Below are 20,260 nucleotides of genomic sequence, written 5' to 3'. Positions count from 1 at the left end.
TAATAATTTTAATAAATTCTTTTTTTTTATTTAAGTATAATTTTCAGGGAATTGTTATTTTATTTGATTAGTTTCATGTTCAGAGAGATGGACATTTTTAAAAAAATATTTTTACTGTTTTTTTTATTGTTCTTCAATTTGAAATTTTTGACATTTGTGTGCTTTTGGCGATTACATTCTTTTCTTTTTGTTCTTAGTTAATTCATTAATTATATTCAATTGTGATTCCTTACGAGGAACATCAACTAGTGGAAATGTGTAAGGAGAGGCAAAAATTGATTTTAAGATTCCATGATATTTATAATAATGAATAATAAATTTAAGATTAAGAAATAAAAAGTAGTTAAAATGAAAACCAACTTTTTAACATGAACAGTATTAATTCAACGTTAATATGTATAAAAATGTCTTTTTAAAAATTGTTTTGATTAAATTTTTATTCCTAATTGTAATTTCTGTTGCCAAAAAATGCTATTTCAAATTATAATGTGTTTTTTAGATCGCAAAAATAAGATGAAAATTTTAATAAATATTCATGTGTATGTTTAATTAATTTCATTAGATATTCTATCAAGTTTTCTAATTAGTCATCATTTTTATACCGGTGCTGGAGGTGCTTTAAATCTGCTTGATGTACATTATAGTGTTAAACGTAAAGTGGATATGGGGCATAGAATAATAGGTATCAGATGCTGTAAATTCAAGATGTATCATCTATTTACTGCAGATGTTTTTAAACAAGGGATCTTGATTGCAGTTGTATTTACAAAAATGTTGATAATTTATAAATTTGTTGAATTGTAAAACTTAGTAGGTAAAAATAATTCAAAATATATTTTAATTATTGTATAACTTTCTTTTGTTTATCATTAATCATTGTCTCATTTTCCAATTTCTTTTCTACTTTCCAGTATTTGAAGTTTACAAAGCGAAAATATCATAAGCGTCAAAAAGTTTAACCTTTACATTTTGAGGAATCTCCACATTTTAAACCTCTCTGAATTAAAAAAAAAATAAAAAAGTCAAATTTTTATATTATTATTTAAAAGAAAAAAACTTAAATGCACGAATATGTATTTTAAATCTAATTAGTGAAACAAGTGGCTGCTTAGGGTCTCTTGATTAAAGTAAGACTGCAGTCATGTGAATTAAAAAATATTATTAGTTTAGCTATCAAATAAATAAATTTAAAAATATATATATAAATTCTATATATTTTAATATATTAATAATATTAACCCATTCTCAAGTATGATCTGTTAGGTTTTTGGTTCTTTCACTATATTTATCTTGTTATTACAGTATTTATACACACCCACCATCTGCTTACGTAATATTATGTATAAAAGTTAATGCAATCGTGGATCATAATAAGCAATAAATAATCGAATATAGATTTTCAATTACTTACCAAGATAAAAAAAAAAATTCCAACATTTTAATTAAAGCTAAAATATGTTGAAATATGAAATAAATAAATCATTATAGTAAAGAAAAAATAATAATAAATAAATAAAATGGCATTATAATGCGCATTGCCTAGGGGCGCAAAATGCTTAAATCCACAATTGGTGAATGAATCAATTGTATTTCCTTTTATTTTGTAATTTAATTTGTTTAATACTGTTATTCTTTAATTAGAATGGCCAAAATGTTACGAAATATACTTGTATCAGAACTTATTTTTTTTAATTTACAATTATATGATTAAAAATATCTCTTTTCTTATAAAATAATATACTCTTTATTGTTTATCAGCTCCTTGTTGTTTCTTGTTTATTACAGGTTATCTGATTCGGTAGAAGTTCCACCAGAAGTGTTCTTCACTTTTCAGTTTTACCGCTTCCTACCAATCAGAAGTGAATGGTATTGTAATAAATATTTTACATGTTTTTTATTATGAAGTGTTTATTTCTTTTTAAGTATTTTTAAGTGATCATTTTTCGTTTTCATTTCTTTGTACACGATAAAAGTATTATAATAGTCGATAAATTCGGATTGTAGATTTTGATAAATCACTAAGTTTTACCTCACCCACCCCGATTCAAAATCTCCCCCCCCCACATACACATATTTTTAAAATTATATTTGTACGTGAATACATTAACTCATAAAAAAAAAAAAAAAAAAAAAAAAACAAGCAAACAAATTCTAAGCTAATGGATGAAATCTGGTATGTGATCTTCACACCAGATTTATAGATTTCTATCAAATTCTGAACAAAATACATTCACACAAAGTTGTTGCCCCATTCTCCGAATACAACCGATCACAATAACTACAAAACTATAACTGTTAGATGAGTAAAATTCGGCATACAAGTTTAGAATCTAAAGTGTAGATAGGCATCAAATTTTGAACCAAATATGTGAAGGTGTTGATCATTTGCAGATCTGTACTTTCGTACTACCTGAATGTGACAACTCCAAAATACAGAGACAGATAAATGAAATTTGGCATTTGATGTTATGACTAAAATTGTAGATGGGCCAAATTTGGATTTTAATCGGTTTAAAAAGATGCTTCCAAAATGCATATTATATTTCCTTCTCTATACTGCATAGCATAAAACATTTGTCTGCTGAACTCTAATAAATAAAATAACTGGGTATTTGTTGTAAATTGTGTTCTTGTATAAAATTGTGGACTTTGCCTGAAGTCCACAATTGTACGCAAGAGGAACAGGGGTAATACCTTAAAACAAGTGACAATGTACCATGGATTTTCCTGAACGATCTCATAATGGAATAATCAGATTTTCAGTTGTCAGAGAATATTATTAGAGCCAGCATTTGTCATGAAATGAAACATTCATTCACATAATGCAATTTTATAATGTGAATAACTTAGTTATGGTCATGTGCACACTGTTAAAATGTCTCAAGATAGTCAATCACATTACTGAATGAAATACTAAAGGGTAGTGAAATACTACAGGGGCCCTTATGCAGAAGAATTTCTGAATAAATGCCCGGAAAATTACAGACAACGAACAGTTGAAGAATGATTCTGCTTACAATTAAAATTTAATGCTGGCAGCATTCATTGAACTGTGAATTAGTAGACTCCTTGTTTTAATTCACAAGGGGATTACGTGAAGTTTGCTTACACACGCATTTGAGGACTGGATTAATAAATAGGCTCAGTGGGCAGTTACCTATAAAATACACAAAATTTCGGGTACCAAGCCCTCAAGAGTTTTTTTTTTTCGTGGTATTTTAAAAATGATTTAATTTGTGTTTTCATTTAATAATAAAATCTGTGCAAACGAAATTATTAAAATTAAAATTATGTACTGTTTAGACTCTTGTTATTAAATATTACTTATTAATTATTTTTGTAAGGAAGTTTTTGTTACTATTTTTTAAAAATATTTTTAAATTTCAGTTGTGCATTTTTTTGTTCTTTTTAAAAGCAAGTTTTTAGAAAATGATTTGCAGTTAAGTACTTATCTATTTCAAATTGTCAAAATTTCCTAATAAACGCATTTTATGAAAAAAATAAAATTAATTTAAAAATTAAATCTTTGGGGGGTGAAATTGAGTTCTGAGATGGCTGTTGTACCTAGCAAAAAAAAAAAAAAAAAAAAAAAAAAAAGTGAAAACACAATTTTTTCATTTTTTTTGTTCCATATAGATTGCTAGATTATTTCAATTTATAAATGAAACATAAAGTCTGCATTTTACTGATAGAAAGAAACTCTGTTGTTTCAGGAGTATATTTTTGATCAGTTTATGCTTGTTGTTTTGCATATTTTATTTCTAATGGATTCATTCATGGATATTCATTTTATATATATATATAATTTTTTCCCCATTATAATTAACACAGTATGCTGTTGAAACAACTTTCTGAAAATGATAGTGTACTTCCAAAGTCATCTTTAGTTTATGCTTTTCTGAAAACTCTAGAAAGAGATAAAATGCCTGGATTTCAGGTAGTTGTTTTTTCTGTCTTTTTAAATGTATTCTTGTATCTGTTATTTTCATATAAATTTATTCTTTTATTTATTGTAAATAAGTTAATTTATATGTGCATCTTTTAAAAATTTACAAAATAATTTTACTAATGAGTACAGAGTTTCAGAAAAGTCCTTCATAAACTTTAAGGAATACAAAAGCAGATAATTTTTGAATAATGGAACTTGGATTTACAAACGCTTCTACCAGAAGTCTTTGTGAATTAATTAAGTAAAAAAAAAAAAGGACACACCAGATAAAATGTATAATACAAATTTTAATAGAATCAAAAATAACAATAGCACAGGGACGTTGTAAATATTCTGAATAGCAATATGTGAAACATGGGTAGATACGGATTGTAACTTTGGTTACTCATTGTAAACTCAATAAAAGTTTGTGATTGAAATTCCTTGCTACTTGTTATTGCATTTGTCTTGTTGTATATTATTGTAATGTTGCCATTCAATTATTTTGTTGTATTATGGCGAATTTTTAATCCATAAACATGTGCTGTACATCTTATTTGATTTTTTTAAATTTAATTTCTTGGCAAGTTTATTATTTAATTCCTTGTAGCAGATACCCTTTGCTCTTATTATCCTATATTCTATTGTAAAAATGATTTGTTTCGATTTTTTGGAATCGATTTTTTTTAGACATCCTGTATATTATTTATTTTTAATTTTAATTATTGTATTTGTCTAGATTACATACAATATTGATCCGACTGAATTAAATAAGGGAGAATACAGATCGTTTTTGAATTATCTGATGAAACAAACTCTTCATATTGATTTGTGGAATGGAAAATCTTTGTTGTACTTCGGAACTGTTTCGTTACCTTTGAAAGTAAGTTTCTAAAAATCAATCATGTCTTTTGTGATTATTCGTTTTATTCTGGATTCCATAAGTGTGGATTGAGCTTTAAAACTAACATAAGATTGTAACTCTTATGATTTTGAATATTTTTTAAAAAATTAATTTTTGTTTTAGACTAGTCAACACAATTTTTAAGAAGTGTTTTCTACATTCGACACATTGAGGAAATAATGTATATTAATTTGTTTTTACATTGATAATCTGTATCTAGATAGAAAGGTCAACATTTCAGTTTAATATTGTGATTATATAATAAGATCTTTTTGATGGCATTTTTTAAAATCTTTCGTATCCTGTCATATTTTTCAGTATTTCTGTAGACAAGGCAAAGAAGCTGTTACTTCCATTTTGGAATTAGATATATTCAACTGTGAATATCCTGATGAAAGTCTGGGCCAATTTAGTGCGCCTCTTAATACATCTTTGGGGAAGCTTCACATTCGTGTTGCTTGCATTCGACATCCTTTGAGCTCAAAAGCCCTGGAAAACTTTGAAGGTGGTTAACTTAATGTGTATTATTTTTTTTTATCTGGAATTATTATTGTTTAGTAGATTTTTTTTAGTAGATTCCATACTAAAACGGCAAGCGGAGAATTAAAATCTCAATAAACTTCAAACACTGACTTCAGTTTTTAAGTGAAATTTTGTATTAACTGCTTAGAAACATAAATAATAATATTTGATTTTTTAAACTTTTTTTATAAATGTCAAGTATAGAAGGAAAAAAAATTTGTAATTATTCAAAAATTCTATATCCAGATTATCCACGATTTAGATAGAATTTCTTTTCACAGTTTAATGCTGATTCCGAATAAAAATTTAGGAGAATTATATATGTATATATGTTTATTAGATTGGGAATATGAAATCTCAAAACTGAAAGGAGCTAAATGAATGAAATTTGTTCTGCGATCTTTACATCAAAATGTGAGCGAAATGTATAGATTTCATTGTCTGTCTGTCGTTGAGCGATAGCTCTGAAACACAATTAGCTAGATGGATTGAATTTGGTTCATGATTTTATTAGTAAAATTGTTCATTTGTGCTTTAATATTTTCTCGTTTCTACATTACAAAAATTGTATGTGTTTATTTTTTGTATGTTTTTGATTTTGTATTTCGTATTGTATTTTTATCTTTTTGAAATTATTATTCAATCATGTTTCGCTTCGTTTCTGTATTTTGAAAATTTTGTACCTTTATGTTTATTCATTTTGAAAATTACATGTTTTAATGTTTTGTGTTTCTCCCCTTTTAAAAATATTGTATAAATCAATTCGCAAAAATACATGTCGTTTCCACGAACTGCTGTTCTTGGGACTGTAATCAATAGTTTACTCTATTGCTCCTTTATATCAACCCAAATCTGTTTAACATGTACTTGAGTATGTAATTACTGTCATAATGACCAATTGCATACATATGCCAATTAGCATATGTATTTAAATGGCTTAACTCTCTGAATAATTGTTCAATGCTTCATTTGTGTTCATGTAACTAATGGCTTCTTGTCAACGGCAAGGTTGTTACAAAAAGACAACTACTCAGTTATTTTAGTTCTCGGCATGTGTATGCATCGCATTCGAGGAGGTGGGTTCCTTTCTTTGCCACATATACGCGCAAACAGAAGACCGAACCTAAATATGTTGTAATGTTGTATGTGGTAATGAAGGAGTCATAAATATGTTGTAATGTCTATATTTTTGTATAAAATTTTTGACTGAATTTTTCGAAGAGGTAGCTTCCGGACATCTTTTTATTCGCATGTATACAAAGCAGTAATATAAAATAGAAGCTGCAATGCACGAATTTTGGATTACAATAATTATACTGAGATTATAGATCAGTGTCAAATTTTGGAACAAACCGGTGAAAGGATAGTGGCACTATTTCGATATGTATGCACAGTCTCCACTATACTATGAAGAATACTATAAGAATATAATAGAATAATGAATTCCATTGAATTATGCAATGAATTTTAGTCTTATAGTTGAAAAATACAGGAATAGAAAACTGTGCTTTGAAAAATCGGATATGTTCTTTCCTTGACTTTTGTTCACTTCCTATTAAAAAAACTCATTGGGTCAAATCTTTACAATTATAATTTCCTTGAGTTATACAACATAATGGTGCCGATTGACACCAATAAAAAAAATCTGTTTAAAAGGCATTAAAATGCTCTTTTCATATGACGGTTAACCATTATTGAGTTTTTTCTCTTGCAATTTTTATGTTTTTGGCTGATAAATTCTGAAAATATTATCCTTAATAGATATATTTACCATTGAATTATATTATTTCCTTATGTATTTATTTGAGTGTCTTATTTATTTTTAAAATCCATTGGATGATGTAAGAATTCGTAATAAATGTCATTGTTTATGTCATCATCAATTTATACATACTATTTTTCATAAATGTAGAAAAGGAAGAGAATGCAAGTTTAATTTTCACATCATCAAAAGTAGAAGAACCAAGAAGTGGAACAATTCGTAAGTAAAATTGTAACATAAACGTATTGTCCATTTGTTATTTTTATTGGTATTTAAAATGATTTTTATTGGATTATTTTACTCTTTTGGATCCCTTTTGATATCTTTTATTCAAAAAAAAAAAATGTATATGAAGAGTTTTAATTTGTTTTATGGAGTTGTATGCAAAAGCTGTACATTTTAAATACTATTAATTACAGTGAAATATCATTGAGAGTGTATCAGTTTAATAAAGTTGCAAAAACCAAAAATACCTAATCAAAATGAATAAATCTAAAATGTGACATCAATTACTAATAATTTGAGAGTTTGGTATTTTTTATGACAGTTTTGTAAATGCTTTTGCAAGATAGTACTGCTTACACACTAGTTTAGTAACTTACTTTACTAGTTTTTGCTTCTAACTTACACAAAATCTTTCATAGAATGTTATGGACTCATAAAAGTAAGCCTTATTCCCCTCTTGCAAATTCACTAGTGAATCGCTATTTGAACGACCTCCATAACAGTTTTAGTTTGACAATTACACCTGTTTCAAAATTCTTCAGCAATTACTAAAGGGAAGAAATAAATGCCTGTTTTGATTGCATAATTGATTATGAATTGTACAAATGATATTCCTTTTATATTGAAATCTTGTAAAAGGAATGTCTTTTGATGCTCTTTAGCTATTATTTGAAGCCTCATTCAAAATACATATTCTTGTTCATCATATTATGAGAAAATAGTGATATGGAAAAAAAATTATTCTACCTTTACACATTTTTTGCATAACATTAACAAATATTTGTAAACTAAATATTATTTCATTGTGAGCTGCAAGTTAGATAAAAGGAATACATAATAAAACAAATGCATACAAAAGAGCGAATACAAAACACACTTTTAAAAAATACATGAAAATTATAACGTATGCCTAACATCTTGAAAGTAATTTTGAAGGAAAGCACTATAAAGTTGTAATAACAATAAGATGAGTTCTTAATAAAATTCAAAATGGAATTTTTGATGTAAGCTGATAACATTATCTGGTGTTCACACTATTTTTCAATTTGTCTGCTTTACATTTCTTTCATATCCTCTGCATTATGTATATATATACTTTGATACCATGAGTGGAAATAAATGGAACTTTCCTGACCAAATTGAGATGAATTCGAAATATATGAACCTGCTCATTATTTGTAGGAAGCTCTCACAATCTGGATCTTTCAAGCAGTTCATGTATATCAGACACTGTTACAAGTTCAAATGACGATTCTCTTTCTTTCATGCAGCATTACATATAACTTGCTGTTTCCAGAATCGCAAAATTTATTCTTTCTCTATTGCAACTTAAATAATATGATGCAGGAAAACTGTTTAAGAGTCTTTACAGAGATTGGAAGTAATGGGAAACTTATATAAAGTTATTCAGAAATTCAAGAAGGTAGGAATAATGGGTAACCTATATATGGTGATTCAACAAAAAATTGTTTTACAATTTTCGAGGGGTTTAAGAATACAAAAGTGAGCAATATTGAAATAGGAGAATGAAGGCTCAATGTACGATTCAATACTTTTGGAAGAGATGTTTCCAATGTTACTTTTGTATTGGTATTTGCCTTAACATAGCATGTTACAACATCAGATGTCTTATTCTTTTCAATATTTCACTGCCCCAACAAATCATTGTAACATGTGTGTGTCTTATTTGTGACTTGATTTTATGGAAAAATAAGCAATGCATGTAAGCCTGATACCAATACAAGTTGTTAAACAACTTATTATATGTATGATTATATTTGTATATGCCACAATGGAGAATAGCCCAATATAGGGATGAGAAGCTTCCTTCACAGTGTTTGGTTCTCATTTTCTTGTATAGAAATGTTGTAGAGTTAAATTACCTCCATTCCAATCAAGGGACATATTGCCTACAGAAGGGGTTACACTTTCTTTCCTAGTGGCCATTAGAATTCTAATTGTTGATTAGAGCTGAGCTTTAATTTTCACTCTTATATTGTCTTGATTATAGTCATTCAATTACCCCCGTGCTTCTACAGATTGAGGGTAATTCTGGTGTAATTATATTTCTGTAACTGAAAGAAGTATCTTGATTAGAGTAATATGACAATATTTTCTTCATTACTTTATTTTCTTATTTTGTGGAACTAGTTTATTTATAGTTATGGCAGAGTCTTTTAAAGTAAATTATATAATCTTCAATTAAACACCCAATTAGTTACGACGAATTAAAATGGGAATAAAGAAAAGGTAAACGCTAATTGACTTATATGTTAATTTATTGGATAGTTTTTCTGAATTACACTGAATATTTTTAAATTTTAATAATAATAATAGTGTAGAAGTGCACGTTAAAAATGATTTTACGATTAAAAATTTTCTTTTGTCAGCTCATGTAGTGTCCAAAGCGAAAAGGCTCGCCGAGACAAATCGAGAACTCTCTCAGCTGCTTTCAACCAGAAGTTTCTCTGACGATTCCAAAACTATGTCTCCCAATCCGCAGCTCACTGAAGAGAGAAGGAGAAAGTTGGCTCGAATGGAAGCAGTCAGGAACCTGGAAAATGGTCAAGCACCTAGAATCTCAGAGGACGTAAGTTTCGCTTTCTACATTAATTTTCATTTACTAACGATTTTAGTACTGAAGAAATCATCGCTAAGGATCTCCAATAGATCTCTAGTGGATAATTGCTAAGAACGGATGACAATAGCAATGATAGCAACCACACACTGGAAAACAGACAAATGTGAAAATTAACAGTAAGTGCGGAATATAATAAGACGTGTTGTGCGTATGCAAATTTTGAATTGCCGAACTTGTTCGTCACGTGATAGCGTTGATAAGATCTATCAGTTAACTAACGCCTATCGATGGTTGTAGTTCAAATACAAAGTTTAACTGGAAAGAATCAATTAACAAACTTCAATTTTCAGTATGTCTTCCCGACCCTAGTTAGGTTTTATGCGTCTCCGTATTATTAGTAAAATTGATGAAGGGAGAAAAATAAAAGATATTTCCAGAGAGTTTGATGCCAGCCATGGTGTGGTTTCAAGGCGTTGAAAATCTTTTCAAATAAATAGAATGTGTAGAAATGTCGTGGAGGTGGTCGTGCTTGCAGTATGACGCCTACAGAAGAAGGTGCATAGTACTATTGACAAAAAGGGATGGACACAGCTCAACTAGTCAAGTAGCAAATCAGTTTCTTTCTGATATTGACAAGGGGATCTCACTAAAAACTGTCGCTACACCTTTGCAACAAGACTTTTTTTTTCAAAATCCCGAATTCAAATTTTTAGATAATCACAATACTTTATCGTAATATACGAGAAAGTGAAAAAGGAAGTAACAATGATCTCTGTTTTGAAAGTCGTTATTTTTGCCACATCTATTGTCAGAATGATGTTAATTAATTAAGTTAAATAATAATACTTATTGTTTATATATAGATACATTAAGTGTCTACAATTTCTGCGAAATATCTTGAAAACAAAATATGTAATTTTGTCTCGAATACAGTCAATCAATAGGAAGTAATCAACTTTTTACTTTTAATCAAACTTAAAACCATTTTTCTTTGATTGTATTTTTTAATGCGTTTTCCAACAAAATTTTTTTTGTCTATAATTTATATTGATATGGGCTATTTTTATGTTTTATCTTTATTTATGTAATTGAAATGGAATTGCTTTATATTTTAATACATCGATCTATCTTTATTTCATCGCATTGATTAATTATTCTTATTATTCAAATTTTATAGGGCATGCAGTCTTTCTTCAAAGAACGACAGCGTGATCTGTTGAGCATCGAAACCTACATTCAGAAAAACAAATCTGAATTGATACAGTCTCTACTGCAAAAGTCTGTCACATCTGAGAAAAGAATGTATCCTCTAGTCGGAACCAAAACCTTCTTCGAGTTTATCGTCGAAAACCCATTTCCTGTTCCGAAAAAAGTAGAGATAACTTGGAAATGTCCAGATTTAAAGTGAGTGTGTGTTTTTATTTGAAACATCTTTCAATCTGAATTATAAAGATTTAAAAAAAAATTTTTAAGAATATACAATAAATAAATAATTTGTTTATGTATTTCCTCCTTCCCTAGTAAGGTTGTACATTGAATTTCGAATTAATTTATTTACTCATTTCAACTAATTTTTATCACCTTCAGCTTAGTTATTGACAGTAAAGAATGGCAAGCGCTTAGAACTATGAACGGCATATCACAAAATGTAAAACCTCTTACTTTCGATGAATCTAGTCAAGATATACCAACTGTACAACTTCAACCAAATGAGAAAGTTCACATACCATTCACATATGAATGCTTATCTGTTCAGACTAGTCAGTCAGATTCGTTCAAAGTAAGCAATGATTTCTTCACTTCTTTTTTGTAACTCATGATATTCAAGCATCTATTATCATATATTCAATATTAAACATATAAATATTTTCTTTCTTCCTTAGGCAGTTTCAGGTCATCATTTCACTGCAGAAGTTTTATCAACAGTTCCTGCAATAAACAGTCTAGATACTACTATTAAGGTAAAAGAAATTTTAAATTTTTTAAAAAATTAATTCAGATAAGATTGAGAAATAATTTCTTAGATTCATTAGTGCGTTAACCTTTAAAAATAAAATGGAAAGTAGAGCTGAAGCACCAGGAAACAGAAATCTGCTGAAGTTTTCTACTTATTCGTTTATATTCAAAATTTGGTACTATCTGCTATTTAGATGCTAAATCTGTGTGTCCGATTTTATGCATTTAACTCTTTACGTTATGTAGTTATGCACTCGGGCAGATAAAAACAGATATCTTCTGAATGGACTCCGTTAAAAACTGTTTAAAATTTTCAAATCTTGTGTAAAGATCAGGAACCAAATTTATTTTCTTTGACACAAATCATTTTTGAGTTGTTGTGTTCATGAATTGACAGAACGACAAGCAAACTCAATTAAAAAATAAGATGCATTTCTGACTAAGGGATGCCTGAAATATACAGATTCATCGACGAACACATTACTTTCTATTTGTTTATGGAATATACAAGAAAGTAAAAATGGTACCAGATACACGGGTAAAATTTGGCTAATCTTCTAATAAAAATTTTCAAATTTTACACGAAATTACTTCTTCTGGTTTGTTCTAAGAAATTGATCTTCTGTTTGCTGTATGGTTATATGGTACAACAGGCAAATGGATACTTCAAAAATATAGCGCTCTATATAGCAACATTTCAATGACTTTCTTTACATAGACAATGCAAATCTAGATCAAATTTTGAGCAAAGGAAAATATTCTTTATCTAAAGGCAAATTCTCTTCACTAGTCAACAAAATTAAACATAAAATGTGCTGCGTGGATGAAAGTCAGAAAACTTTCCGCTTTTTCCTGAAATATATATACATATATAGGATTATTGAAATTATAGTTCTTTAACTCAAAAGGCTGTGCAGGACGTTCTGAGAGTGGCAATGACATGAAATTTGGACGGCAGACATACCAGATATCATTCGCTCGAGATTTATTGAAATATTTATTAATAAATTAAAGTTAATTTATTGATTAAAAATTAAATTCATAAAAAAAGTAATAAGTGAGTGCCGATAAATGACGTTGTGTGATAAAACCTTCTAAATATTTTCCTGATGAGTCTTATGGGTCTCCACAAACTTTAAGATTCGTAAAACAGTAGAACGCAATAAATTCCCACTGACTCTAGGAACATGCAGAGTAATGATATCTTCCAGATGTGACATAGTTGGATTCTCAATTGACAGATGGTGGCTTGAAGAACACCCTGCACGGCCCTCTCAGCTGGAGAAATTAACTCTATACAGTTACATTTTTATTTTGTCTTAAGATAAGAAAAAAATGTTAAAATTTGACGAATATTATCATAGAAATTTTATTAAAAACATTGTATGCTTGACATTATAACAGTATACTGTATTATAATACTTTTAATCGGCGGGCTTCTGCAAGTTTTAGCAATTTAACATTTTTGATAATCGTTGAAAACTGTATATTGTACAGGCGAATTGTTGTAGTCTTGAAGATCTGAGATCTCTGATAATTTTTTAAGGTTCGCTTCATGACGGAAGATCAGACGCTTTTGGCTGTTTTGAACCTGACAGTGCAACCTTTGCCCCCTTCCTTTACGCACATTTTTAAATTCCTATCCATGGAACATTCGATGCTTAAAAAGAGTATTCAAATCAACAGAGGTAAGATTTCTTTGGTTTATTTATTTGTTGTACTGGATTTTCCTTTCTTCTTCTTCTTTTTTCCCCTTTCTTTTGCGTTATATACAACTTCTGCACGCCTGTAGATTGCATTTTTGATTAATTGCACTTTTTGATACGTCTTTACAAAAATTCTGTGTTGTTCTCAGAGATAAATTTTATTTTTATTGCAGATACAAATATCAATGAAAGATATACTGTGAAATGTACAAATTCTGATGTTGTATGTTCGCTTCAAGAGAACCAAAGCTGGGATGAAAACGTAAATATTAACATAAAGGTAAAATATTTTGCTTATCTTGCAATATCAAAACAGTGGATGCATTTTAACATTCTCTCACTTTTTTTAAAAAAAATTATAACTGATTTTTATATAATATATGAAATATGTGTATATACCTTTTTATCATAATGAAACTATTACGAATCAAAACTTTAATCTTTCGGGTCCAAATTTTTCGAACTCAGATCTGCTGTGATTTGATTCTCACTGCTTTAACTCTATAAGTGTCTGCAATGTTGAATATTTTTTTTGTACCTGTGCTGGAAAGAAAGAATTAAAAAAATAAAATTATTAATAATAATTCTTAATTATTATTAATAACTTAATAACAATTATCTATTAATAACAGAGTTAAGGTGTATTGGTTCTTTTTCCATTTTGCGGTTGCCCCTTTGCTTTTACCTCCCTCTTGCTGCAAGAAAGTTTACTTATTATTTAGCAAAATGGTAATCATCATAAATTGACTACTCCGACCCGCAGTTAGGCACGCAGATAAAACTAAATGACCAGACCACCGTGACAGCAACACTGGTGAGAACTGTGGTTGAGTCCTGAAAGCCATCACCGGCCACGGTGCTATTCTTCCTGTGGGAAGTACGTTCTGTCATATATGGGAGGCAGACAACCCCATCTTTTCTGTACTCACCAGGGTGGCAAGAACCAACCACCATACCGGAAGCTTCTTATCCTCATATTAAGGTGTTCCTAATGGAAGAGAGAAAATGATAAGTCATATCACTGACTCTCCGACACGCCCGTAGACACACGGATAAATAATACTGAATGACTGGACCGCCGCAACAGTAACACTGGCGGGAACTGTGGTTGAGTCCTAAGGGCCATCACCGGCCACGGTACAACCCTTCCAGTGGGGAGTACGTCCCGTCATCGATGGGAAGTAGCCAACTCCTATCCTACCTTTTCTGTACCCACCACACATGCGCCCACCACCATAGCAGAAGCTTCTCATCCACATTTTGAGATGTCCCTCAGTGGGGGAGGTAAAATGATAACAATGCTTTCATATTATAGCAGCCGCTGGGCTGGCTTGACAATCCTTGGATTATTCCAAGATTGCCAGGCCTTATCTATACATAGTATAAAATGAAGTCTCCTAAGCGTTTGTATGTTTAAACCAGAAAAACTCGAGAAATAGTTAACTGATATTGGAGATATTTGTACCCTTTTGTAGGACATTTATTGGGGAATGTTTTAGTATATTGAAGTCATATCAAAATTAAAAAAGGAGTTTTATAATTGCGATTTTCATTATTTCCCCATTACAATTCGCGCATGCGTAATACACTTATCCGCGCATGTGTGAAAACGTCAAACTGCCCATGCGCAAATAGCAAGAGCTGTGGCGAGCATATGCAGTACATTTCTTTGTTTACGTCTGATTTTAATCAGCGATTCAAAACTCATTATGCACCAAAAATTAACTGATATTGGAGATATTTGTACCATTTTGTAGGGTATTTATTGGGTGAGGTTTTATTACAATGAAATCATATATATATATATATATATATATATATATATATATATATATATATATATATATATATATATAAGGAGTTTTAAAATTGCGATTTTAATTATTTCAAGGACAAACGTTTCACACTGCTGGAATTGGCTTAAGTTAGGAACCTACCATATACCATAACTCCTACCATATGCTTTCAAGAAAATTATTTTTAAACCTGAAAAGAAACTTTTTTCCCCTTAGGCTCCTACGAAAGCTGCCGGAAGATATACGGAATTCTACGTATTTATTTATAAAGATACGTATCAAATAGCACCATTTCAGTCTTGGAGTGTCTGTGTGTATCCCCTGCAAAGAATCGACTTGTCCTGCGTAGCTGGGCAGTTGATGAGGTCATCCTTATTAATTCGGTAAAACCTTCGTTTTTTTATATTCATATTTGTAATTTAGTGTGTTGACTACATGTTCGCTATGCAAAGTTCGGCTGTCAGCATAAATAATGTGCAGCGGTGATAATAAATTTTGTTCATGCAAATTATGAAGAGTATATTTTCATATTTTCATTATTTACTTTTGTGAGTCGATACTCAATAGAAATAGATTTACTGAAGAAAAATAGGAAGATTAACTGAGCGATTTCTTTGGCCATATTATCTCAAAAAGAGGTCCTACGAAATTTTCAGTTTTTAAAGTAAAAATTAAAAGTGAAAGTATAATTTTTAAAAAAACTGAGATGATTGACATTAATAACCACACGATTTTCTTTTCTTTTTTTTCCTTCCAACTTTATTATAATCATAACAATTTTAGTTTAAAATTAGAATGGCCTTATCGCGCTCGGGTACTTAATATAAATTATAGGTGTGAACAAAATGTGTGAAAGCATGAAGAATATCAATAAACAACGCATATAATTTTGAACACAATAACACACACAAAAAGAAATCAAAGTATTACTAATTGATTATTTTTCGAAATAACTACCATTCATGTTGAGGCATTTCTTCCAGCACAGGTTTAGTGTGAAAATCTCGGTATCATAGAAGGCCGTCAACCACTGTTGCAAAGCCTCATTGAGACTGTCGAGGAAGTGTTTCCCTCCCAAGTTGTACAAAAGTGCAAGTAGTTGTATTTCATTGCAACTGTCCAAGTTTTCATCTGTATTGAACCATGAAGATGTTCCTCGGCGGTCATAAATTTAACTCTCATGATGATTTCAACTTAACCATGCGTCAGTAACTTTATTTGCAACTGACGGTTTCTATGAGACTGCAGTTTGCAAACTGATTCAACGTTTGGACAAATGCCTCAACATGAATGGCAGTTATGTCGAAAAGTAATAAACTGGTAATACTTTCATTTCCGTTTCATATTACCATGCATTTAATTTTAGGTAGATTAGGAAGACTACCTATTACAATGCTGCTCATGACAAGACTATTGGAAAATTTCTTCACCGATCATGGTCTCTAGATCCCAAAATCATCCTTTGTTCAAAAGTTATATATATATATATAAAGAGAGAGAGAGAGAGAGACACATACACATGTGTGTGTGTCTGTGCGTGCGTGCATCTAACACTTTGTCCATGTTATCTTATGAACATGGTAACTAGAGTAATTTTGTTTGGATTTTAATTGGCTTGTTATCAGAAATGTAAAAGTCGCGGACGAATTCGTAAATGGCCCCTCTAGCACATAGGTGTAAATGGTGGTGGTGGGATTGAAATTTTCATTTCACTATAACTTTCTTAATATTGAAGATAGAAAAATAAATATAATTTGCCAAATTAGCGCCTCATTAAGATGAATAACTTTCAGACTTAAAGCTTTTCGATAATTGCAATATCTTAAAAGTTAGAGAAGAGTGATTTTCGCTCTTTAATTTTGACTGTTTCTAACATCAGCTATTTATATTTCCAGATAGTAACTTATATGTAAAGGAATCTACCTTTTCTTTGCAGCTTGCCGAGAGGAATTTTTTTAATTATTGTTTTCAAAATTATGTACATAAATTATTGATACCCCGTCGTATGAATTATATAAATCTGAATATATATATATACATAACTTGATTTTTTTTTTTTTTTCTATCCGTAAACAGAGGCACCCATGCAACGAATTTAGTGAGATGCTGCTGTAATTCCAAAGACCTACAACTTCATCCGTCCGAATCTTTTGTGTTGTCGCCATTTGCCGTACAAGAACTTTCTATGAATATCAGATGCCTCCTTCCAGGAATTAAGTAAGAGAATCATAAGCATTCAGCTGTGTTTATATTTTCTGTGGCAAAATTTTATTGCATTCCTTTTTTCAAGTTTTATTGTTTAGGCACTTTGAAATAAAAAATTTTCAATTTTCTAGATATTTTCAAATAACAATGGTAAATCAAGCCTTAGAACAAGTTCTTCAGTCGTGGCTTCTAGTCCTTTCCTGCCAAAAACCTTCCATTTCCAAAGCGTTTCAAGTGCATCTGTCCATCGGTAAAGAGACTGCGAAGGTAAAGGTGATATTCATCTGTTGCCATAAATTCATTTGTAAAATGTTTTCCACAGTTTATAATCACTTTATTATAAGCATTAGTATTTGTCAGTATTCAAGAAAGATATCTCTTACTAATGAAATTTCATAATTTTTATTTAATGAAAAAAAAAAGCCTGTGCAAATTAAATTGCTTTTAAAAGACGTTTGAAGAAATGCAGTTTGGTAATATTTCTGATTTCTACAAGTATGAAGGTAAATTCACTCATTGGAAAGGAATTGGAAATATTTAATTTCAAAAAATAAAAGGAAGAGTTGTTATTCAGAATGTTACATTTTACAACAAAGGGACAAATTTCAGTTTGAATATTAAGACATTTATGATGGTTTTTTAAATGGCTTGCTTTTTAAAAAAGTACCTTTCTGCGCATTCAATTTATTTTTGTATGAAAATGACAATCGCTCATTATTTCAAATCAAATTTACAAATCGTACCCCCCCCCCTCCCCGTATCCAGTAAAAAATGGTTTCTGAAAGCGATACGTGGCGATTATTATAATATTAAACTAGTCGCTTTTGGCAAACAGATTGCTCGCCTAGATTATTGCCTTTTAAGGCTGTTAACTGATTAACATGGCATGCTTTTTTTTAAAAAAAATTTACTTTGGTATTTTATATAACTGAAAAACTTGAATTAAATTGGATCCGTTAACTTCAAACTAAGAATTGTATTTATTAGAAATAAAAGCGAAAGCGAAAATCTTACTACTAAGTTATTGACCGGCAAAAGCGCACAATTGAATGTTTTGATGGATGAGTTTGAATCCTAATATTAAAAAAAATAAATGAAATAAAATAAAAATCGCGTTTCAAATTGAATTAAAAATAGGGTTACAATTAAGGGGGAAATTATATTCAAATGAAATAGATATCATTAAAAATATTTTTTTAAATCATAAGATAATTCAAGAACCATTTTTGTAAGATAATTGTTTTAGAAGATATGAACATCTATTTCCATTCAGAAGTCATAGCGATTTTCCATTTGCTGATGATTATGCCTGTTTTTGAAGTGTTTATTGATTTCTTTATATATTCCTTCTTCTATCTGAATGGTGACACCTAACCCTTTTTAGAACATTGTTAGAAATGTTTTTCAGCTCCAGTAATTGTGTAAGCGAAGCGATGAATTCAACGCAACTGTAAAAACGTTTAGTGATGCTGTCTGAAATTCGTACAATAGTTTGTTTACAATTTATTGTTGCCATTCGACAATAAATAATAGCAGAAATTTCTGAGCGAAATCAGAATCAATATTCGGAAAAGTTATGAGAATTAAAGAAAGAAATGGAATCATATATTTCAATGAATGTTGATTGTTTGACTGAAATATAGTATACTGTGAAGACAAAATATTTAGATAAGCGCTTATTTAACTTTTATAATAAAAACTGATGTAAGGCCCTCTATTTTTGCCATAAAATGCGCATTTATATTAAAATTATATAAATGCATTGCATGAAATATTTTTAAAGCGACATTATCCTCTTTTGGCAGCGCATCACCTACACCAACCCCTATCCCCAAGACCGCCGTTTTGTGTTGCATTGTAGTCACCCTCATCTGTTGCATCTGCGTGAGTACGAGTTCATCGTGGAAGCTGGGAAGTCCTACCTCATGGGTCTCTACTTCCTTCCGCAAAACTTCATGTTCACTGAAACCGTCTTTTTATACCTCAACGAAGCGCTTGCAGATAAAAATGAAGAAGCTTACTGTATAAAAGTTGTGTGCCAATAAAGAATATTTTTAAACTTTCTCTTTCTCTTTTCTCTCAATGTGTGGTTTATTTGTAGTGTCCGATTTCGTCAGTCTTATTGAGGGGTCAGAGTGGAGAAATACTTTTAATTGAATTTATCTCCATTGTGAAACTAAAAGGCCAAGGTGGTCTGGTGATAAGGTCTCGGTTTCGGAAACGGAGGGGTTTAAGTTCGAGACCCGATTCCACCGAATAACCGTCATGTAAGCGGGTCTGGTGCTCGCTAAATCTGTCGTGACCAAACGCCCTCCCTCTGGTGTGGTGTGGAAGTTTAAGGGGGGGGGGTGCCAGCTCATTTGTCGTCCTCGTCATCTGACCGCGGTTCAAAATGACGAGGTCCGTCCCAAAATAGCCCTAGTGTTGCTTTAAAACGGGACGTTAATGTAACTAAACTAAACTAAAACCATTGTGAAACTATATAAGAGTTCGTAAAAGACCGCGTACAGATATTTATGCGTTGGTATGTCAGATTTTGACAGTAAGTTTTTATTTTGTCGTAAAAGAAGTTTTCTAAAAAGGAAGCATTGTTGCTTTGTAAATCGTCTTTCATTTGGGAAAAGAGGTGCAAACGATGATTTCAGTCCGTTAATTGAAATAACTTAATTAACAGA

At 30.2% G+C, this 20,260-nt stretch overlaps 1 protein-coding gene across 1 annotated transcript in view; it reads left to right on the top strand.

Moving 5' to 3' along the window:
• LOC129962891 (nephrocystin-4-like) overlaps positions 1 to 19,630 on the top strand; it is a 35,792-nt gene extending 16,162 nt beyond the window's left edge. The window contains exons 14-28 of the mRNA XM_056076892.1: positions 1,786 to 1,866; positions 3,832 to 3,937; positions 4,668 to 4,811; positions 5,151 to 5,337; positions 7,267 to 7,335; positions 9,732 to 9,931; positions 11,100 to 11,326; positions 11,510 to 11,702; positions 11,806 to 11,883; positions 13,425 to 13,566; positions 13,758 to 13,864; positions 15,597 to 15,763; positions 17,457 to 17,597; positions 17,717 to 17,852; positions 19,391 to 19,630. Coding sequence (XP_055932867.1) covers positions 1,786 to 1,866; positions 3,832 to 3,937; positions 4,668 to 4,811; positions 5,151 to 5,337; positions 7,267 to 7,335; positions 9,732 to 9,931; positions 11,100 to 11,326; positions 11,510 to 11,702; positions 11,806 to 11,883; positions 13,425 to 13,566; positions 13,758 to 13,864; positions 15,597 to 15,763; positions 17,457 to 17,597; positions 17,717 to 17,852; positions 19,391 to 19,630 — 2,218 coding nt within the window. The remainder of the gene's footprint in view (positions 1 to 1,785; positions 1,867 to 3,831; positions 3,938 to 4,667; positions 4,812 to 5,150; positions 5,338 to 7,266; positions 7,336 to 9,731; positions 9,932 to 11,099; positions 11,327 to 11,509; positions 11,703 to 11,805; positions 11,884 to 13,424; positions 13,567 to 13,757; positions 13,865 to 15,596; positions 15,764 to 17,456; positions 17,598 to 17,716; positions 17,853 to 19,390) is intronic.
• Positions 19,631 to 20,260: the final 630 nt, after the last annotated feature.

This window comes from Argiope bruennichi, chromosome 3 (assembly GCF_947563725.1).
Source record: "Argiope bruennichi chromosome 3, qqArgBrue1.1, whole genome shotgun sequence".
NCBI lineage: Eukaryota > Metazoa > Arthropoda > Arachnida > Araneae > Araneidae > Argiope > Argiope bruennichi.
This window is presented reverse-complemented; position numbering and strand designations above follow the sequence as displayed.